The sequence below is a fragment of the Apteryx mantelli genome, chromosome 6, assembly GCF_036417845.1.
Source record: "Apteryx mantelli isolate bAptMan1 chromosome 6, bAptMan1.hap1, whole genome shotgun sequence".
Lineage (NCBI taxonomy): Eukaryota > Metazoa > Chordata > Aves > Apterygiformes > Apterygidae > Apteryx > Apteryx mantelli.
In genome coordinates this window covers 21,754,547-21,778,407 of record NC_089983.1, presented here as the reverse complement: position 1 = coordinate 21,778,407, position 23,861 = coordinate 21,754,547, and the positions used below count along the sequence as shown (strand labels likewise).

General features: G+C 35.6%; 1 protein-coding gene across 1 annotated transcript in view; it reads left to right on the top strand.

Annotated features, from left to right (window-relative positions):
- The window catches only part of ZNF804A (zinc finger protein 804A), a 169,102-nt gene extending 156,402 nt beyond the window's left edge, over positions 1-12,700 (top strand). The window contains exons 3-4 of the mRNA XM_013960496.2: positions 6,486-6,616; positions 8,992-12,700. Coding sequence (XP_013815950.2) covers positions 6,486-6,616; positions 8,992-12,274 — 3,414 coding nt within the window. The 3' untranslated portion in view covers positions 12,275-12,700. The remainder of the gene's footprint in view (positions 1-6,485; positions 6,617-8,991) is intronic.
- Positions 12,701-23,861: the final 11,161 nt, after the last annotated feature.

Below are 23,861 nucleotides of genomic sequence, written 5' to 3'. Positions count from 1 at the left end.
TGCAAATTTGTGGACCCCTCTCAATTTTTAAGGTAGGGTTTAAGTTTTATAGCTTAAAGTGAGATATATATAGCCATAGGCAGAGGCAATTGGAAGCAGCATATAATTTGCAACAAACTGAAAATTATTCACAAGTCAGCAATAGACCAAATAGATTTATCAGACTTCTAAAAAACAAAGTAAATGATCAGTGTTAAAGTAACTCATCCATTGATCAAATGAGAAGATGAGATAATTCACTGTATAAGATAGAAATCATAAAAATGTTGTTTGAAAGGAATCTCTGGGGGGCCCAACCTCAGCTCAGCTGCCTGCTTACCAAGACTAGATCATCAGGTGTTGCTTTCTTGAGCCAAGTCTTGAATATCTGCAAGGTTGGAGATGCCACAGACCCTCTGGGTAACATGTTCCGGTGCCACACTACCCTAGCAAAGAAGTTTTCCTAGCCACTATCAAGAAGAATTTGGCTCCATCTGCTTTGTAACTCCCTTTAAATGGTTATAGGCTGCTGTTAGATTTCCTCTTAGCTCCTCTTCAATTGCAGGAATGTATTATAGGGATTAATTTAATACTGGAAGCATGAAAAAAATTGATTGTCTATTAGTTTCCTCCTTAACCTACTTTGTTTCTGTGGTTGAATTACTCACTTCATTGAGAGATCTTGCTGTTTCTCCTTTCTGTTGAAATAACTTTTCTCACTTAATTTCTGCTAGGGAAGGCTTATAACACTAATAATATAAATTTTTTTGTTAGTATTTCCTTGGTGCTTTAATTGTTCCTGCAATCTTTACAACAGGAGCAATTTTTTTTTTTTTTTTTTTTTAATAATATGAAAGGTGATTGTGAAAAATATGTAGAATTGCAGGCCACAGTGCAAGAGATGCTGCTGTGTTGTGCTCACTAAAGTGAGAGGGTCTCCAGCTGCATGACAGTAAGAGATAAACCCACGCAAATCCCCAAAGACAGAATGAAAGTAGGTGTATTTTACATCTTACTAAGTAATGCTTTGTTTTAAAAGGCACATATCATTCCCTGTTTGAGTGTTTACAGGGGTTATGAGAACTCTCCTCTATTCAGTTATTTAAACCTGATTAAGCTCAATCCTCTTTGAAAAAGGATACTAATATGGTTTGGTGTCACAAGTATTTATGTAATGAGCATGTTGTCAACTCTGTTTGTCCTACCATAATTCATATAAAGATGCGATAAGCCATCTCAGTTAACAGGGAGTTATGGAGAGCAGTCATGTATTAATCAGAGAAAGGGGAATTATCTAGAATAATCACCAAGAGCTAAGAAACATTCATATTTAATCCTTTTCTTGTTTTTGTAGGGTACAGTCTTTTTGAGCTCTACGTTTATGTGATCATCAAACTGTGTTTTGGTTCTGAAAAGGATATTCCACATGAGATGGAATTAGCAAACCCTTGTTTACAATTTTCCCCTTTCAACTAGGTTTGGTTCAGAAGCAGGAGCTTAAATTACATTCTCAGAGTGCTGATAGATTCCAGTGTCATTTGAGGGAATGAAACATGCCTGATATGAGATCTATAGCAACCTCTTTATGCTATTTGGGCTGAGGCTTACAGAATATTTCATAGTTAGGGGGCAAGAAAAGGAAGTTTCATTTCAGTGAGTTGATTTTAAAAGCTAACAATAGTGTAAATTTTGGAGGGATGATTCAATGACTGCTGGGAATACTGTCATTTTTCCTGATTTTATGTAAAATAAAAAGACAAGGAAGAAGCAAAATTTGATGTCATGGCTATTAAGATTTGTAATTTTATACCTCCATTGACCAGAAAATGAATTTATGGTATGGTCTACATATTGTCCACATCATTAAAAGTCCACATAATTTAATAATGAACTTAAGGTCAAAAGCAAATTAGCATAATAATATCTGGGCTGCATTTTGCTGAAATCCCCTGATAAGCACCTTTCTGACTCCTGCCACTACAAACACTGTTCCCATTGCTTTGTGACTGTGTCAAAGTTGTTCCTAGACTAGTGAGATAAGCTTTGCTCAGGTGGAGGTTATGAGGGCATCTCTGAATAAGCAGTCCTTAGTTGGGGTTTTTGTTGTGGGGAGAATGTCTTTGTTTTTTGTGTAGGATACTAATGCTGCTGAGAGAGCCTGAATCAGTCCTGGTGCTTGCTAAAATTTCCCCTTCAGTTTTATAAGCTTTGTTAAGGTCTCACTGGTTTCCAGTGATGTTATCTGACCCTTTGTTCTTCAGGGTCAGTTCTGTTAACATCAAATTATACGTTTTAAAGTATCAAATGTTTTATTTGAGGCTGGTTTTGTAACATAGTTCCTTTTGCTGTTTTCTCATTTTATCACTTGTTAGCATAGTATTCAGGTACACTGTGTTTCACTCTTCAGCCTTTACATGTTTTCACCAGCCTGGGCATATTTATTAATTAACGCCTTCTCCATGTTTTTAAGACCTATTAATTTGAAACATTATTGTTACAAGTGCTTAATCTTGAATTTAAAAAAAGCCCACAATTTTGCAGAGTAGTAGAAGACTTGTAATGATGATGTAAGAAGTACACTTAATGCAGTAATGTCTTTGCTTTAGAGAGGCTTTGATCCACAAAGGTCTTTTGGCACCTGGCTCCCACAGCAAGATCTGTGTTTGTGAATTAGGCACTGTGGTTCCTTTTAAAATGCAGGGAAAGATTTAGGAAACTCAGCCTAAGCTTTCTGAAAAGCGGCATTCTGAAAAGAACTGCCTAATGTGATAAATGGGGAAATGAGGAGGACAAGGGTGAAGTTACCAGAATTGGCTTCCCTTTGAAAATCAATTTAGGATTTCTTTGATTTGTATATTGGTATCTTCCACATGGAGACCCTGAGCTGGATTCCTTTGAGTGAGATGCAGAGATGTGAATTTGTTCCTCATGTGTCGTTCTCGTGTATAGTTTCATTGGTGCATAGGGTATATGAGCTAATAAGGTCTTCCTGTTCACCTGGACTTACACACCTCAGTTCAACATGATTAAATGGATGTGCAAAAAGATTCCCAGCTGAGTTCTGTCTAAGTAGGTGGAATGCTTTTGCTTCGGGCTTAGTTTTACATTTAGATTCATTAAAGTAATTTAGCTTCCGTGTGAGCACAGGTGACCTTCTTGCAGGATCCCATTGTAAGACTGGAGAATTAGGGCCAGACTTCCCATTGCTCAGTACTTTGTGAAGTTGTCTGAAAAAGACTTTGATCTGTGCTCTGCATATTCTAAGTGGCAGTACAGTGTATCATAGTAATGATGCAGGACAATGGTGAATGAGGCATTTAGTTCTTTTAAGGAATCTCATTTAATTATTCATTGTGAACTTTTTGTTGAACTCTGTACTTCCTAGGACTTAAACATTTTAAGCTGGTTCATAAACAGAACAAAATATATGAGGGAATTGTATTTAAATACCATATGACTGCCTGCTAATTATTTGCATACTGATCCATGGAAGCACACAGAAAAAACAATAGGCATTAAACTATTGAAGTTAGCATTAATGAATAGTTGTGTCACATGGAAAGGCATAAAAAGTTTAAAAAAAAAGATTCTTTTTAAGAATAAGGCACACTTTATTGCTCCTGTTTACTTTGACCAACTTTAGCTGGGCCTAATGATATTCAAAATGCATGGAGCTAAGATATTTTTCATGTATTTGGATAATATTTTGTTTTTACTTACAGAACATTCACAAACAAAAACTACAAAATACAAATATAGTGCAACATAAATGCAGTGCTAGTTATCACTAGCATGACTAAGTGCAGTACAGGAATTCAGGTAAGAATTTATCCAGTGACTAGATAAAGACAAATAGAAAATAACTACAATATCCAAAAAGAGTAATATAGGGACACATTTTCCCACTTAGATGAGCTTTTATAAATAGGAAAAAATATGTTTGGAAATGCCTAATCAGGCCTGAAACCCCCTTGCACCAGCTACGTGTTTCATTCTTTACAACTAAGAATACTTCCACTCAGTATATATGTATTTGCTGAATAAAGCAAGGGGATGTTACCTAGATATAATTTGTATGAATCATTAAAGCTCTCCATGAAGAAGATTCAGATATTAGTTGTAAAAAAAAAATCCCATTGCATAACTAGTTCCTGTTATACTTAGAACAATTATATTCAGTACCACTCCTCACTGAAGAAAGGACCTTTCATTTGACAGGACAGCTGACAGAAGAGAAACACAAATAGTTCCAGAAGGAAAAACAGACAGTCCAACAAGAAGGCTGTGCAAATGAAACTTCTTCCAGACTCTTCTGTCTTACACACTGACACCTACTTATAACAATCAAGCAGAACAATTTGATCGCTTAAAAATAGTAAACAATTCTTCTGTACCAGAACTTGTATGTGCTAAACAAATAATGGCTGATTAGGCTGATGAGAGGTGTCATTCTGTGCATAAATGAATGAGGTTGTTGTATGAGGAATATTTTTCTGTCAATAGGAAAAAATTGGTCAAAAGGGGCACACTAAAAAAATGAGAAAGAGCAATAACAGAAGAGCAGTGTTTATAGAGTTCAGCAAACTCTGTTACGTGTCTACCTCATATGTTTCACCAATGGTAAGGCTAGATCTCAGTACACCTTGAATGATACAAAGCTAGAATTATTGCTTTTCCATGATCAAATAGCCACTGATCATGACCTGCCATTAGGCCTCTTACACAAAAAGAGTGGCAAGTTATCAGGTTCTTCCCAAACTCATGAGATAAGGTTCTTATAAAAATATGTCCTTGAGACTATTACCCATATCAGGGACACACTGAGCAGCTGGACAACATTCAGATGAGTTTTTGGACCTATGGAAACACTTTTTACTGATGTGAAGGATTTGGAAGGTCTCTGTGTACTTCTGTGATAGAAAGAAAACAATATTAGTTTTCTATGTGGGGAATTAGAGCTGTACATGTTAATCTTACCTGAAGAACAGGCTGGACGTGAAGTCAAATGAGATACTGGATCAAACTTCAGTATCTGTTTAACTGTAGAATCAGAGAAGAACACCAATGCAAGCAAGAAACAGAAACTCCTTCAAAGGGAAAATCTCTCAATTTCAAAATATTAGACTTATCTGGCCATTAAGGCCCTTGTGGATTCATACTGGGGCCAGTACTGTTTAATGTCTTTATTACTGACCTAGATGGCAGGACAGGTTTGCAGATGATATGAAGCTGATACACTGGAGGGCAGGGCAGGTTCAGGGGGACTTAGCAGGCTGGAGAAAAGGGCTGACAGGAATCTCATGAAATTTGGCAGTGGCAGAATACAGAATAGCCCCATGGAGGAAGCAGTACAGGCTGGGGGGGGTTGACTGGCTACAAAGCAGCTTTGCAGAAAAAGACCTTAGGGTCCTGGTGGACAACAAGTTGAATGTGAGTCAGCAGTGTGTGCCCCTGTGGCAAAGAAGATAAACAGCATACTGGGCTATATTAGCAAGGGTGTAGCCAGCAGTTCTAGGAGAGTGATTCCTTCTATTCAACCCTTGTGAAACTGCATCTGAAGTACTGTGTTGATTGGGGCAAGAAAGATACTGCCATACTGGAACAAGTCCAGCAGAGTACCATCAAGAAGAGTGTTCAAAACTCAACTGAATAAGGCCCTGAGCAACCTGCTTTAATTAGACCTGCTTTGAACAGATGGTCTCCAGAAGTCTTTTCCCACCTAAGTGATTAATTTGTTGCTTTTCTTCCTGTTCCAGTGCCTTCTAGAGTATAACAGGATATATAAATCACAGGAAGTCATTAATTTCAGTAGTGTTCTTTACCCTTTACTTAGGAGCATGTTGTATTCAGTCCTGCTTGGTATTGTCCAGTGTCAATATTGAACTTCTCTTAAATGAGAATCAAAAATATGAGGTGGGTTGGAGGGGTGGCAGTTAGAGTAACACAGCACATACCATCCATATTGGCCATTAGTTCAACATGAACAAAGCTTTCCTCGCTATGTAATGCAATATTATACCTGCCAGGTCTGGTGAAGTCTGAGGATGCTTTATGTGAAGACTGGAGAGCGTCTTTTGAAGAATGTCTGCTATCTGAAGTCTAGAAGAGTGAAGTCATTTGAGGACTAGACTCTTGGTGGTTGTCTGCATATATAGGCTCGTTTGCTTAAGGCCTGGTCTCATTATTTATTACTACGTCAAAGAGAAATAAGTCTGTGGAATGCTTATGGGAAAAGACGGAATGGAAGCTAACAGTCATGAGCAAAATTCTGGATGAACCTAGTCCTAGTCCTACTGAGACTGGTCAATCACAAAAGCTACAGTAAAAATTATCTATGTTACTTCTATGGTAAATGTTGGTAATTCACTTGAAATATATACATTTATTGAATGGATCACTTTGTTTAAGTTGGAAAACAGCTCTCATTGTGAGTGCTTACCAGAAAATAACTCTGATTATAAATGTTTATCATTCCTTTCTTCTGTGTGTGTGATTATTTCTCATAGAGACTCAAGGAGTTGAAACAGAGGGAGTTTGCTCGAAATGTAGCTTCTAAGTCAAGAAAAGATGAAAGAAAACAGGAAAAGGCCCTTCAACGTTTGCACAAGTTAGCTGAGCTAAGGAAAGAGACAGCCTGGTAAGTGAATAGCTACAGAAATGTAGAAAATACTTTTAAATAATCCCTGAACTATTAGCTGATGCTCTGGGACACATGGCTGTTAGAATCCTCAGCTGGAGCCAAGCACACATTTTTATGGCGTTTCTGAAGCAGTATGCATACAGTAATTTGATTCACCCTATGTGAAGAAATAAATGTTTAACGTTAGTTTTCAGTAGAGCTAAAAATGACGTGTATTTTTAGTTTTAGAAAAAGATTGTTTCATATATATTTCATAAAACCAGGCAGGCACACTGGTTGAAAGCTTAGTGAACTAGGTCATGCATTCGAAGGCTGACACTACTTCATTGATGAGGTGAGGAATACAGTCTGTCTTTCTAAGATGTAACAGATCTCTGTGATTTAGTTTTCAAACGGCTTGCCTGGGAAAGCATCCAAAAATCTAGTTTTAAATTTCAATAACTGGATGTTTTATATTAAAAGATAAGTGCTCCTTTTCCCAGCTCAACAGAGTGTTTACTTCTCATTGCAAGAGTGACTCCTCACTAGTCATATATTTTACTGTTGAATCTAGGCATACCACTGAAGTTAATGTTGAGCTGGCTGGTTGTGACCGTATTCTTACTAAAATATGATACACTTACAAGGCACTGAAAATATTTGTATCAGGTTAACTTTGCACAATGGAGTCTCGGGAAAAAAACCTGTAGGTGCTCAGATGATCAACAAAAGTAGCTGCTCAAAAGCAAATATTTTCTTTTTATCCAGGCTTCATCTTACCAGATGAACTAGCAGAGAAGTCAGACCATAAGACTTGTATTTCTGTTTCAGTGATAGTGTCCATAATTTGTATGCTGGGCAACATACGGAAACAAAGTCTCTCTAAACAGGTGGACATGACATGAATTTTGAGAGGTCTGTTTGGCATGAGCAACATAACATCTATTTTTTACTTTTTTATCTGTTTATGATAAGTGATGTAGAGATTCTTTCGCTCTATCAGTGCTTTAACTTTCCAAATTTAATAACTGAGGATCATGATTTTTTTGTTCTCAGCTTTAGATATTATCCCCTGAAATATACTTCAATATCTGAATTTGGTAAATTTCAGGAATGATGTATTGTTCCTCTTTTTTGACATTAGTGAAACACAGATTTTGTTGTTGTCGTTTCTGTTATTTTATAAATGTCCTTCTATTTTCTGAAGGAGAAATTGTTTCTGAGTTTTATTTCTCTATTTCATAATTGCTTTCTACTACTACTTTGTGTCCTCAGAAGTGTGATATAAACAGACACACAGAATTTTTTTAAAATAGCATTTTTTAAGTTGGGTTTATAGAAGAAGTCAACATTTTATTTTGTTAGAGAGGGTTTTTTTTTAATATTTTCAATTTATGCAGGACTGGAAAATGGAGGACTTCTTATGAGGAAGTCCTTTCTCGCAAAATCTCTACCTTAATTTCTAGATCCAATAGATTAAATTTGTCATTCTTTAACTCATTACTTCTCTGTCGTGAACTACATTTGCAAGATTTTCCCATGACCCATCATCCAGTATTATTGTGCACTATAAAATATAGAAAATGTGGTTGAAACAACAAAAAAATTTTTTGTAACATAGAAAGTTCCGTTACTCCTAATGTTGAGTGTTTTTTTGCGGATCCTGGAAAACTGGCAGCTTGAATAATTTTGGCTCCTCTTCTTGCTTCCTATTAAGTCAAATAGAACAGATGGGAAGAGGACATGAAACGAAGAACAGAAGTAGACAGTGATAAATTTTTTCTCAAGAAGGATGAATCACTTATTGCGCTACTGTCAGCTGAACTACTTTCCTGAAATTATTTTTCCATGAAAGAAATTGCTGAGATTGCTACAGTTACATTTGTGAACACAAATAAGAAGGGAGTTGATGGGGTGATTGCCTGGAGGTGGAGAAGCAGTTGCTCAGATTATGACTAAGAGGGAGATAATCTATGAGATGGTGTCTGTTTTAGTATATTTTGCAGACCAAAGAAGTTTAAAACCTCAACTATTTGTAGTAGTAGTGTTGAAACCATGATGGTCTATAGGGAGAAGCAAGATTTCTAGAGAAAGATAGTCTTTTCTTAGGCCAGCTAGGAAAAATGAACTACCTTATAAGAATATTAGCATTTTATAACCTCACATGAAGGAGTTCTGGGTACAATGTTTACTCGCTTCTTTTAACTAGTCCAACTGATCTTACTAAAACATAATGACTTTTTCAATATTCCAAAAAGACTCTATAGAGTCTTCCTGTTTCCTTAAAAAACTTTCAGCTACCAATGTAACACAAGTTTCTCTAGCAGGAATATAGTACTAATATCTGCATTTCTTCGAAATGTACTCATGCCGAGTTTTGTTTTCCTTTCTAGTGCTCCTGGAAGTGGCCCCATGTTCAAATCCACTACAGTAACTGTGAGTGATAATTTCAATGATATCACACAAAGTGCTGCCATAGACTCTGCTAATATACAAGATTTCAGCTGCACATTAACGCACAGTGCACAGAATTCTAAAGATGTTGCTTCTGTTATTTCTTCCACTGCTGAAAATGCATGTGGTAATAAATCTGACACTAATAAATTTGGAGATCAAGTTCAAGGAGCTCAAGGACATAAAGTTGGGTTCTCTTTTGCTTTCCCTAAGAAAGCAGTAGTCAAACTGGAGTCTTCAGCTGCTGTTTTCTATGAATATAATGATGAAACATCTATTGAGCATGGTTTTAGCAGAAAAAGTAGATTTGTTCCAGGAGCTTGTAATCTTCAGTCTCCATCGGCAGAAATAGTTCTGTGCCCTGAGGAGAAACATAACTGCTTTTACCCACTGGTGGAAAAATGCACTGAGACAGAGGAAGCTCCTGAAACTCAGGAGTCAAAGCAACCAGTCAGTAAAGAAAACAGAATGCTAGAGGGTGATGCTTCGCATTCAAAAAACCCTGTGTCTTCTGACTTGAGTGGCTACAATACTGATGTAAGTACAACAGATTTACCGGATCAAACACTATCCGCAGGTGTGACCAGTAATCATGTACTGCCCTTAGAATGTAACAGTTATGAACTGCTGGGAAACAGATCTCTTGCTCAGACTGCTATGGAGGATTGTTTATCTCTGCAAGATATTACAGGGGAAAATGATAAAGACAGGAACAGTGATTCATCCACAACTGAAACTGAAATAAAACAACTTGGGGCTGATGCATTAATTTCATCAAATTATGAAGAAGATAACAGAACCCCACAAAGCAAATCAGAGACACGCAAGAGACCCTCTGAACCATTTGTTCCTGTTCTTAGCAAACATGGATCAAATATACTTCAGTGGCCAACGGAAATGTTAATTTACACAAATACAGGCCCATCAATTTCTTATAGCTGTAATCCTTTATATTTTGACTTCAAGTCATCAAAAGCAAGTGACAGCCAAGAAAAGCCCAAGCATCAGCCAAACATACCTCATTCTCACCATAAAACTGAATCCAACCATAGCCTAGTCTTAGATTTTACAAATAAATCCACTTCAGAATGTGGTGATTATGAAACAGAAATGAATAAAAGTGTGTGCAACTATACAATACCTCTTATAAGTGATGTTTCCCTCATCAGAAATTGTGATCTTGCAAAAAATCAAGATAAAATGTGCTTAGATGAGTCATTCAGGATTAGAAAAATAGAAAAGTGTCACATTTCTAAAAATCATTTACGACAAAACACTGTGATAGATGAGAAACATAACAAAGTCCGGATCAAAGAAGGTCATGTGAGATGGCTTTGCAAAAATAGAAAACGGAAAAGGAGAAGAAAACTATGTCATTGCCATCATCATCATCATTGTCGGGAAACAGCAAAGGCAGAAATGAAGATTTTCTCAGTGCCTGAACAGGAAATTAATTATGTAGAAGAAAATAAACATCAGCACCTTCAAAATAATCCAGAGAAGTGCAGATATGATGCAGGGACTATCTGGTCAACTACAGATGAGGTACAACAGTCATATCAAAAACTTGGCTTTGAAAACGAAAGTCATAAAAGAACCATAGCTGCATCAGCTCATGTATGTGGGGACAGAGGCTCATGTGAGATTTGGAATGTAAAAAATAGTAACCACAGCACTGATTCTAACCACAGGAAGAGGAAAGCAAGCTCTCAGAGACAATCAAAACAACTATCTCTGAGTTCCAGAAGACATAACTTAATGTACTCTAGAGCATTTTGTAACTGGAAAGTCAGAAGATCAAGCTGTAGTCCAGAGCATAAATGCTTAGGACATTGCAGTGAGGAGAAGAGTCTGAATCAAAATCAGTCCATAAAGAGGGGTTACAGTTTTCTGACAGATGAACCTGAAAAATCCCATGGAAAACGAAGACAGCATACCTATTCCTATTCATCAGATGGAAGTTTGTACAGACAGACATTTTTAGCAGAAGAATATTTAAGGCAAGCGAGTACTGTAGCTGCACATCACAAGGCAAAAGGGAAACGCAGGAGGAGGAAAACCAGAATACATCATGTATTTATTGACAAGGATGCAAGAAGTGAGACCTCCAGACCTTTGGAAGAAAATTCTACAAATTCTACATTAAATATTTTGGGAGAATTGTTGATTCAAGACAATATAGAGCAAACTAATATGGATCCCGAAGTTGTTCATGGAAAAAATACAGATGAAACAATGCAGCCAGTGGAAAACAAGTCATGTCCACAAACGGATAGTTCACATTTGCAGGAAAAAGACAAATTGGCAGAGTGTTCAGCAGTGGAGAACCCTTCGAGGACGTTTTCGGAAGTTGTCACACATTCGGCTATTTCTGTTCCTGAGCACAATGTTCCAGCAACTGCATCCACAGAGGACGTTCTGGAAGATGAAAAGAAAAATGAAAATGTGAACAATCATGAAAATCAAGCTCCTTATAAAGTGCCCATCACCAATAGAAATTTGGAACAAGTTTTTCCTAAATCATTTCTTTGCCACTATGAATTGGCTGAGTCTGTACCACATGAGAAAATTAATGAGGTGACTAGTGAATGGGTACGGTGTAATTCCAGCATATTTAACAGCCCACCACCTTTGCCATTCAAAGAAGCACATATAAACAGTCATACCTTTTTAACTACTGAGCAGTTAATTGCCCCCTTCACACTGCCAGATCAGGCATTGGTATTTCCTCCAGATAATCATGAGAAATTCAAAGACCTCCAGTCCGAAGCATATCAGCAGATCATGCAGCAAAATATGCTGGCTAACAAAGTGAAATTTACCTTTCCTCCTACGGCAGCCCAGCCCCCGAGTTCTCCTTTGCCCTTACCTTTGCAGCAGCCACTGTGTTCTACCTCTGTGACCACAATTCATCACACTGTTTTACAGCAGCATGTGGCTGCAGCCGCAGCTGCGGCAAGTACATTTAAGGTTCTTCAGCCCCACCAGCAGTTCCTCTCACAGGTCCCCGCTCTTTCCAGAACACCTTTACCTCATCTGTCAGTAGGACCTAGACTTTGTCCAGGAGGCCATGCAACTTTTGTTGCTCCACCGCATTTGCCACTGATTCCGACTTCAGTCCTCCATCCAGCTCACCTGACTTTTCCCCCTCTGCCGCACACGGTGTTTCCTTCCCTGCTGTCACCACATCCAGCTGTCATTCCACTGCAGCCCCTCTTTTAGGACAGATTTCTAGCAGCAGCAATGGCAAAAAGGAGCCTTCAAATAAACGAACTTGCTATTTCTACAATCTCCTCAGCTCTGCAAAGCAGTTCTGTGAGTTAGTGAAATAAACAGGTTAAAAACTCTCATTCATTTGGAAGGATTTACTGTAAGTATAATGATGCAAATATTCATGTAAAATTCAGACCTATACTATAATTAAAGCACTGAATAGTCTGATACTACTATGAACTATATATATAAGTGCAAATCATGTCTTAGAATATGTATAATGTGTGTAAAATATATTTATAGTCTGTAACTTATGTTGTAAAGTATTCACTTTTTGTTTTTTATCTTTGTGTATTTGCACCTATTTAATGTTTAGACAAAGCTGATGCACTATGTTTTGTATTATGTTCTCTGAAACTGTAAATCTAGTGACAAACTATCTCTTGCAATAAATTTTTGTTAACTACTTAATTATATCAAAAATCTTTCATTGTAAGCCTCATGGATGTTCTTCCATGTTGTTGTGCGTTTGAATGACATCCTCTACTCCAGCTCTATTCGGATAATCAGGTTTTCTATACTTCAGTGATTTATCACAGAGGCTCAGAGGCTAATACCTTGAGGGCAGCTGTCTTACCGAGCAAGAAAGAAAGGATAATAGATCTGTTTGTGTTAGCAGTTTGATGTCACCATGACAAATTTTGCCTCCTTGGAGTATGTGCACAAACTGCTGACTGTTTGAGCTAATCCCTTTCATATTAAACCACAAAAAGACTATGTAACAAAAATAACATAAATGATAGAGAAAAAGAAGAAAAAAATCAAAGACAGTTTGACTTAAAATGGAATGTTCAGCTACCTTATATTGAAACCATGCAGCATAAGGAAGACCTTATTTCCATCAAGCCTCCAGCTCTTCTCCTTTTTTGCATGCCTACATTTTGCGTGTCCACATGAGCAAACACTTAAAGGGTGTCTTGCCTATTTTGCTCTGTGAAACCCACATTTATACTTAGTTTTTGTGAGTTCAAATTCGATTCTCATCTATGTGGTAGACAATGTAGCCTCTCCCTCCCCCATTAGGTGGAGTGCAGTGGACTGCTTACCTTAAAATTGAAATCTGCTCAGAAGAGTCAGCCAAATACTTATAGGCTGTCTTTGATTGACACACATCTTATATTTACCTCAGTGGGAGACAAATCTGTCAGAGTGAAGATCCTTGCCACTTGTGCAATGCATGGAAATAGCAAGAATATGTAAGCATGAAGGGGAGGTTATGAAGAACTTCAAATGTAGAACTTTTAATCCCACAACAGTTTGATTCAAATTCTTACCTCATTTCACTATATTTCCTGCAGCATTTTGGTATAAAAAGAATAATATAGAATAGAAAATAAATAAATAATAATAATATACTGCTATTACTTCTAACTGTATTTCAGAGAATTCTCTCTACCTCTGCAGCCTTTTTACTGTTGTCAGACCTCATCCAACTTTAGCCAGTGAAGTCTTCTCATTTGGTTTAATATGAGGTATATCAGGCCCATGACTGTGATGGCCTAAAATAAATATAGAAATGGTTCTGAAATAGAACCATCTCTTTGACTTAAAATGAAATAATCATGTGAGTGAAGCTGAGAATTTGCAGCAGGACCTTTAGTGCTAGCAATAGGCCCTCTGTAATGAAAGGTAAGCTGGCTCTGAAATTACTGACTTCTTTTCACCATTTATATATTATAATGAAATTATACACAGTTGAACTGAAAGAATGGTAATTTTGAAGATTATTAAAATACATTGCATATTAATAGATACATACATTATCCATTTAACAAGTAATATTATATCCTAAACAATATATGTCTGCATATTATTTTCTGCATCTATAACCTTAGAACTTGATTATATCAATATTGCAAGTTTTAGTATAGTATTGCTTTAAATCTATAACAAGCAACATATTGTCAATTATGATCACAAAGTTAGATGCTCAAGGTTTGTAGGTTTTCCTTGTCATGCCATTATAAAGGGCTAAACTATGTTAATAAGCAAAAAGATAACAGCAGCTGAGTAGTCTGGTTATGGAAAGCCTCTTGGAACACCTGCCTGAGACTGTGGCATGGACCAGGATGTTACCGAGCATCTGTGCGTATAGTGCCATAAACAGGGTATTTTTTTCTCTAGCTTGTAGTTTCAAGTGACTGTCCATTTTTGGTTTTTTTTAATCTGGTACATGGAAAATATAGTTTAAGTTACTTCATCCTTTTTTTTTTTTTTTTTTTTTAATTTCAGGAGTATGCCTATGTAATCTGTATGACTCCACTACCTCCTGTAATATGCAGGTGCCAAGCTGGCTCTAAGCCACATTGCTCAGGCACTGGACTCCATATAGTAACAGCAGCAAATGTGCATGCTAATTAGTTAGCCTTATATCTTAGCTCCCTTAAGCTAGCTTTTGTACTCCTATGCTGTTCTGCAAAAGCCAATGTAGACATTTCCCTAGATTCTCATGTCTTATCAAAGAAATCAATCTAGTTATACAACAGTACACTTCAAAAAAAGAAACAATGTAAGACAGTTATCATTACACCTTATCATAGCCATACATTTTTATCTAACAGGAGATTAAAAATTACAAATTTCAAATTTTCAGTTTTAATGTTCATTGAAAAGTCCCATGTATTAACTTAGATGTCCATATTTTTCCAACAAAATGCTCAAGCAACTTTGGATTTTATGTTTTTCCTACAATTTAAATTAAATATATTCTGTTTTAAGTTGTTAAACAGTTTTAAGACACTACACAATTATTTATTATATATTGTAATTGCTTTTCAATAGTGTATAAACTACTTATAATAAAAAACTAACAATCATCAAATGTAATCATTTTCTAACATGGTATTGCCTTTAGTGCTAGAACTGTTTGTATATGTGACTTCATATGTAAAAGCAAAAACCATATAAAAATAAATTACACATTAAGTTTAAAATTGAACACACTAAATTAAATTACCTAATGCAATATTCTTTTAAGTTTCTCTTTTATTGCTAAATATATAACTTTTAGTGAGTATGTTATCTAAATGTAGTTCTTTTTCATGTTATCTGACTTTTTAGATTAAATGTGTATTTTTATTCTATGACTTGGCAGTCTAATTTATAAGTAAAAAGTATTGCAAAAGCTAAATAATTTAATTTTATGTCATTCTAAGTAAATTAGACCAAATTTGTTTAATCTAATTAATTTACTTTGGGATTTTAAAGTTTACACAAATCTAGTGCTTTTAAAAAGTCTATGTTCCTGTCCAGTTTGCCAATTTATGGAATGATTGGACTATGTTCCTAGTGTAAACAGTTAAAAGTGGTTCTGTTCCTTTAATCCACCTGAATTGTAAGAATTAAATCTTCAGACTGCAATGATAAACTTAAATTAGGTTATAGATTTTGTTAAATGGTTTCCCAGAACAGCTCTGCAGAGAAATGATTGAAAAGTTAATATGTTCCACTGAGATGAGAAATGTAATTTTTTGTCCTTGGAAAGTTGCACTCTGTTCAGACTATGACCTTGTTGGAGACCTACCATTTCTCAGGTAGTATGAGCCATAGAATAATGTTCTATAGGATCTTTCAGGCATTAAGAATCATACTCATCTTGCATTGTTAAGCACGGTCATACATTTTGTGTTCCCTTGCCAGTAAATGCATAAAATTTTTCTAATGCTACCAACACCTACAAAAAGAAGAATCAAATTGTTTATTTGGTCTCATTCACAAACTATACATTATCCAGGCTTTTAATTGCCTGTGACAGATCATGAGATTTAAGGTTCTGTGGGAGTGAGTACTGGTATTCAGGTACATTGAAACCTCTGATCACAGACATCAGTAAAAGAAGGAACTTGTAGCACCTTTTCCTGCATATTATTGAATAAGATTTTTTTTTTATTTGGTGTAATCAATTGACAATGAAATTATTGTGAAGCAAAGGGTCTTCTTTATGTGCAGTGTTAACTTTTTAGTTCATAGACTTTTTACACTCATAAAAAACTCATTTGGGAATGGCATTCAAAATGAGCTTTGAATAACCACAGGAACATCCATTTCTCTTTAATATATTACTATATATGATAATATGCTTCTTATAAAATATACAATTTACAAAATGGCTATAGTTTTTCTGAGTTCTTTTTCTATGATCATGTGCATTTTTTTAAAAATAAGTATTTGGCATTATCTTTACATTTACTTGATATGCAGCATTTAAAATACAGCGTTAAGTATATTTGGTCAGATTCTTATTTGGTGTAAATCAGCGTAAACCTTCTGACATCACTGGAATTCCATTGATTTGTACGAGCTGAAAATCTCTAATGTTGTAATGTTAAAGATTTTATTAACCTTCTCAGATTAAATACTAAGGCAATGCATTGTAGTCACACAAATGTATTTTGAGACACTTGTTTGTAACTACAGTGATATGTTTTAATCTGTTGGGTATTTAAACCTGGTGTTCATAGACTACACATTCTAAACTTCGTACATTAATTTTCTGATTTCCATTGCTGTATGTTGCCTAAAGAATTGTATATATGTAGTAATGCGCATACTTATGCAATATGATGGCCTACTGTAAATTTTTAAAAGCTATATTAACTCTTTTTATTGAAAGTAAAGACATTTTTATTGTATAGAGATCATTGATTTTTTTTAAATTAACAAGGCTTCCAATCTAATGTGTAAACAGACATTTTTGTAAATCATTTTGTTTTAATGTTTATAACAGCTATATTTTTGTATATTATTTTATTTATGTTCTTCCTTCTCCCCTTTACTTCAGGAATTTTATAAAATTTGCTCTTTTTCTGTTTATATCTGTGAGTAACTTTATCAGTTTCTTAGAATTTATATATCTATGAGTAAGAACCAAGTTTTTCTGACTTTTAATTGCAAAAATTAGTATGCCAACTGTAAGAATTATAAAACTTCTTATATTTCTTTGAAGCTTCTTTTTAATTTTATGGGTTTTATAAGAGGTCAGTAGGATTTCTACAGTAAGTCTGAATTTTGATCCATGGGTAAAATTCTGAAACCAATGAAGTGAAAGGAAGCTTTGCCCTTAATATTAGCAAGGATTTAATTTGACCCAGGACATCAGTGCTCTTTATTCATTAAAACTCCCTAAAACTCCTTTCAGCTGAATAATATCATCTTAGGAAATTATGAAGAGCACAACACAGTAAGGAAAAAAATCCATTTTAGATCATTCTTTTACCTCCTTTCCTGTAAGCATACTTGTATTATTAATGAATGTAAAACTATCATTTAAATTTCTGTTTTATATCACTGATATTTTGAAACACGTACATGTACCTTCTGTTCTGATTCCAAAGAAATAAATACAGTTAATGAAAATGCTGGGTTTTCTACCTGTACAGGCTCATTTAGAAGATTTTAGTAAGCATGACTACATTCATACAATAATTAGGTAACCTGAGATATCAAACTGGTCTTTACTTTTGCTGGGATAGGATCAAAATATCTAAATCCATGTAGAGAAAAGCATAATAATTAAATAAGCTTCAAATGTGAATACACATTGGGTATAGCATTATTTATATGAATTATAGAAGGTTATTGTTAAATCAGCAGTGGTTTCTGTTTGCTATGTATGAAATTTTTAAAGAGTTTTTTGGGGGGTTTTTTGGTTTTTTTTTTTGGCAAAAGACACAGCAAACAGGGCAGTTCTTTTGTAAAGTGATTAGAGATTTTTTTAATATGTTGTAGATAGTACCTGTGCAAACATGGATGAGAAACAGCAAGTGAGTATTGCACATTCAAAATTGTACATTTCATAAAGAAACATCTTGCATTTGTAGTGCAGCCATATACATGATTTAGTCTAGTGAAATCTGGAGTGAGAATTAGGCTAAAACATAGAAAGGAAATTCTGTTCAAAAGGGCATGGTCCTCTTCTTATACAATTGATCAAAAAATCCATTTGAATTAGTATATCTGCACTACTGTGAATATAGGGAAAGTAAAGACCAGTACAGATCCAAAGTTTTACTTAAAATGTAGCTCAGATTAACCATCTAGATAATTTAACCCCAAACCTTCTTGTACGTAACAGACTCTTTTATACATGGCTATTATATCACTGTAGCTCTGGCAAAAATGAGAGCAAAATCCAATCTTTTCTCTTTTACATTAATAATGACTATTGAAATAAAAAGGAGACATTCACTGTAAGACATGCTGCAAGGAGGAAACCTGAATCTCTCAAATGCCTAAATAATACTTTTTTCAGGTAGAATTTTATTTGCTAATAGAAGGGATTTTATTTTGTATACATAAACTTACAGATATTTGTGTGTGCATGTGAGTGTGTGTGCATGTGTGTGTGTATGTATGTGTGTGTGTTGGTGTGCCCATGGAACAGATTATCAGTCAGGATTCTTCTTTACCAGGTGTGATTTTGCATTTGTAGTTACGTAGTGGTGTGACTAGGTAGTTTGAAGTTAACATATTGAAGGACAAGAAACCATGGAATGGAGGAATACTGACACACAATAAGAAGAAAGAAAAGTGATTTTTGTGTAATATATCTTTTTCTCTCTGGGTTGGGAGAGTTACTTCGTCTGCTTTTTATTGCTTATCTATATTTTGTATCTTTTTACCGCTTACATTAACAGTGCTGTTTTTCTTAGTATGTCTTCTGCTAGTCTGTCTGCCAATCCATCATTGTCAAAAGTAGACAGAATAACGAGAGAAGACTTGCATACAATTTGCTCTAAATAATGTCCCTTTTCTCTCTTGAGAAATTATTCTACAGAATGAGGCTTCAGTGTGCAAAATCAGCACGTAACTTTCTCTGCCACTGCCTACAACTGCACTGGGTTCTCTTTGATTCTGCTAAATTGTCACCCTCTAGAAGCAGAACACATAAAAAGAAAGGTATTTTCATCTAGCAGCACCAGTTTACCTAGTATTAGGTGCAAAGAAACATGCTGGAGAATTAACCATATTCTTCACAGGAAAGAGATTATCGTAACCAGAAGGAATGTCACAATCACTGAACGTTTTTCAGTTCTTATCTACTTAAGAATGAATTACAGCCAGTTTAAAAGAAACCCACAATTAAAAGTAATAGGCAAAATGGTTTTAGTTAGTAAATAAAGCATTTAAAAAAATAGGTGCTTTCTTGTCTCATTAGATGCAAATCAGTTCTAGGCATGTTGAGTTCCTTGAACTGCAGGCTTTCTGCGTTGAAAACCGTAATAAATTGGCTAATATCTGGATAGGCAAGGAAGTGAATTGTGCTTCACTCGGAGGGAAGATTACCGTCTCATGTTCCTTTGACCAGATATTTTGGTAGAGCAATGTAGAGGAGCTTCCTTTTGTTCTGCTGCTGATACTCCACATTTTACCTGCGGAGGTACAGGGTTATTAGGGCAGTGGTGTACTTTAAAGGAGCATGCACAACCCGTACTGTATAGACACATGACTTCTGCACATGTCCACCAGCTGTCTGTCAGACTGATGTCTGGTTAGTGGAAAGATGCTGATCTCTGACTGAATTTACTCAGATCGGTTGAACTAAGATGCACGAACCTGCCCATGACAGAGGTTGAGAAGAATTCTGTTCAGATGCTAGGACTAGATCTGACTTGGAGCCATATGAGAAAGTAAAAAGTCTAGTCTAGGATGTAGAGTATTTGGTAGTTTAATTTTGATAATATGATGTGGACAATGTATGTGTTCTTGGTTAATAAAAAAAGCAAAATATTATTCTGCTTGTGAAAAGTGGAGTAAATAGAAGCTATGTGTTAGGATGAGATAAGGAATGTCAATCACACAGCTATCGTGGGGAATTCTTGGAGATAAGAAATTGATAATGAAGAAAAATAGCAATAATGATACTCAGCCCTACTTGGCATATAAAATAAAAAAAATAAAATATAAAATATCCTTCAGTATGCAATATCTATATAAGCTTTAACCAGTCCTCTCAGTCATCACTCCTTTTGAAAAGCATGACTCTATTCTGGGCACCAGGTAATTAACGGAGGCAGTGCTGTATATGACATCAAGTGATTGGTGAATAGGGAACTCTGTTGAATTCAGACTTCTGATTTTAGGACAGCAGTAATTTTTACCTTGATATTTTGGGAGAAAGAGAAATATGGGGGGCTGAAATTGACAGTATTCACAGAGCTAGAAGAAAACACAGAGGGATACAAGGAAGGCTAAGTAGAAAGGGGAAAAGCTGCAAAGGGTTTTTAAAGTTAGGAACAAAGAGCTTTAATAAACTGTATTTGAGCCTGCAGAGAGCAGTCATAATTAATCTCTAGAAACCCCCCCACCTTCTTTTATTCAGTTCTCCTTAGGAGTACTTTTACTTTTTTAACCCCTGGATACCAAAAGATGGGATTTCCTGACACAGTACTGTGTGGTATTAGCATGAACAGCAGGATATATGAATCCTGAAGTACCAAAGGGACTAATTACCTAAAAAGGTTTAAGTAGCAAACACCTATTAGAATGTTTTTCACAGGGCACAAGGCTGTGTAAAAACATGAATGGAGACTATCTGCAGCTGCATGTCTAAGAGGTTTTATTTGAGATGATATAAATGTTTTAGAATCTTTCTGCTGCTGTGTCACAGTGTGATGTACTGTATCAAAGCTGGTTCTTTCCATCATTTTTCATTATCACGCAGTGTTATGAAGCTTAACATAGCTGATAGATGTGATTTGACACATCACAAGCAGATGCGTCAGCAGGAACGTCTAAAAATGACACAGTTTTCTCAAATGCTGCAGTTACAGAAATATCCTCCTTGTAAGATATTTTAAAATAAAAATATATATTTGCAACTGATGACAGATCTGAGATCCCTTTCCAGTGAGTGTGGATGTTTGGGGAGCTATCAGCTGTTTTACAATATATCCTTACAAGAGGAGGAAGTAGTGGAGGATTAAGCAGATATTGCCAACCATAGAGAACTTTTTCCTGAAACATTTTCTGTAATTTTAGCAACAGGAAATAAAAATCCTAGTGGTCCTCAGGGATTCCAAGTCTGTGACTGCTCTGCACAGACAGCTGTCTGAAATTCAGTGGTGGCGTTGTAGAAAGAGAAAGCTCTATAGAATAACTGGCAAGCTTCCTTTTCATCTTTTAAAATCCATAATGCATGTATATACATATTGTTAATAATTCATATTAATGGAGCTCTCTTGCCCAAGAGCACATTCCCCTATCACAGAAAATAAATTGTTTAATGAGTCTAGGATAGAAATGAGAGTCTGAATCTAAATCCATCCAATACAGAACAGTGCTAAAGGTGAGGTGCACACTTCCATACGCAAATAAATTCATTACAGCTTAATAATAGGGAAAAATAAAAAGATAATTGTAAAAATACGCAAAGTAAATTCATATTTTGTCCTGGAGCCATAATTCCAAGTGCTCACATTATCAGAAATTCTTTGATAGTCTTCAAGGCTGGCTCTAGTCCAGGTCAAGATAAGCAATAAGGATGAACTTTAATGTTATCATTTAGGACTAAATTTATAGGGAGGCAAAATTCAGTTTTGTGGTGGTAGATGTCTGGATCTGGATGTTGATGGAAAAGAGGTGGAATTGTTCAATCTGGTGCTGAGTCACTATGTAGGTTAAGGTGACTTGATGAGGTGGAGAGCGGCTTTGGGAAGTTGAGAGCAGAGGAAAGGATCCAAAGAGTGCCAACATAGTTGAGAAAAAACAGAATAAGGAGATGTCAGTGGGTGTGTGACAGGGGTGGGCAAAATTATGAGGAGTGGAAAAGGAACCTTTAATAGTCTTAAAGCAAAATGTTGCAAGTTGTTTACACCCTCTGAGCATTAGTGAATTTAGACAACTGCCTAGTTTTCATGCGTTTTAGTTGACTCTGCTGGGCTTCCTCGGAATTAAGAACAAGTTCATGACTTCTCTCCTTCTCTTTTCCTATTTAGCTACTAAATAAAAGATAGAATTTCCTTCATGCTTAAAAATGAATAATAATAGAAGACTCAGTAATGAATGAAATTTTGTTTTTCAAATCCCAGCTATTGAAATCTTCCTCACAACAGTGAGGGTTCACTCATCTGGGTAGTGCCATGTCCTGCAAGTGTTCTTCCAGTGAGTGTTATTCTGCCATGGATTGCTTCTTGTCATCGGAAATGAACATGTTAAGATACCAGATGAACTGTGATTTTGATCTTTTACATGTATTCAATTTTTCCTATAGTTTCTTGTATCTACAATAAAAACAGACCATTTCAGTTCAATGTTTTGTCAGACTTCTAATGACTGTAATTATTTTTTGTCATGATTTAGTTACAAATATTTGTGTTCAGTCTTGGATAATTCAGCTTAAAATCATTTTTGCTTATTCTATTAAATGATTACTCCTTTTTCTTTCACAGAAAAATTATATGTGCCTAACACCTCAAACTGAATTAATGACTCCAGCAAGTGAAGTGTGACTCTCTCATTATGTGATAACAAATACATGAATAGGATATGGGCCTTTTGTTTTCAAGATTCTATTAAATTAATAATAAGTAGGCACTGGTTTGACCTGAAATCATGAATTCAAGTTTGCGTGCTTCAACATCTGTATCTGGTTGAGCTGCTCTGAATCTAAATTTGTAGCTTGAACTAATTTATGACAGTAAGTTTTTGGATTTATGAAGAATTATTTAGCTCAGAAATATCAAGCCAAACTCTGAACCTTGAATTTGGGATAATGTGCTTTCATAGCAAACTTTTGAACTGGGTCTGTGTTTGACAACTTTGTGGATCTGGGGAATTTCTGAAGCCATTAAAAGATTCTGAATACTCAAGAAGAGTATTCATGTAAGAATTCATGTAAGAACCATTTTGAATTTTCTCCTTCCACAAAGCTATCACACAGTTTATCAGTCTCATGAACTCAGCCACATTCCTGGAATTTTAGTGAACTAAATAAGCATACTGTATTTGTGTACTAAGAACCATAAGTGGGATCCCATCAAATTATTTTCATAGGTGCATCAATTTTCATATTGCCATACCAAATTTTTCTTATAATAAATTAATGTGGTCATTCAAAAAACACTGGTTATATTGGTTTTAGTTTAAAGTCTATGCAGTAATTTGCACAGACATTCTCCTTTTGAAAGCAGGGAAAAATTTGAGAACTTGCTTTCTCTTGCTATTTCTCACAAAAAAATAATCTTATGCTTAATAATTCTTTTTTCTTTCAAGCTATCCACAAATATTAATATGCCTGTTCTGTTATGCAGAATATGTCCTATTCCAGGAGATATTGGGGGCGGGGGGAACCTCTGCTTCTTTGCTTAAAAACAATTCTTGTTTCCTCTTAACTCTGTGGTCTAGTGATACTCCTTGTCAGATTAGTGTAGCGTATTTTAAAGCTAGTGGCACCTAAGCTGTCAAAAGTGGAAGATTAAAAACATTCCTTTGTTTCTGGGATTCATTCTGCATTGCAAAATGGAAAGGAAAAAATCATTTCCTGCTTGTGATGGGCGTACATTTCAGGTTTGCTGTATAAGCCTTACTAGTTACACTG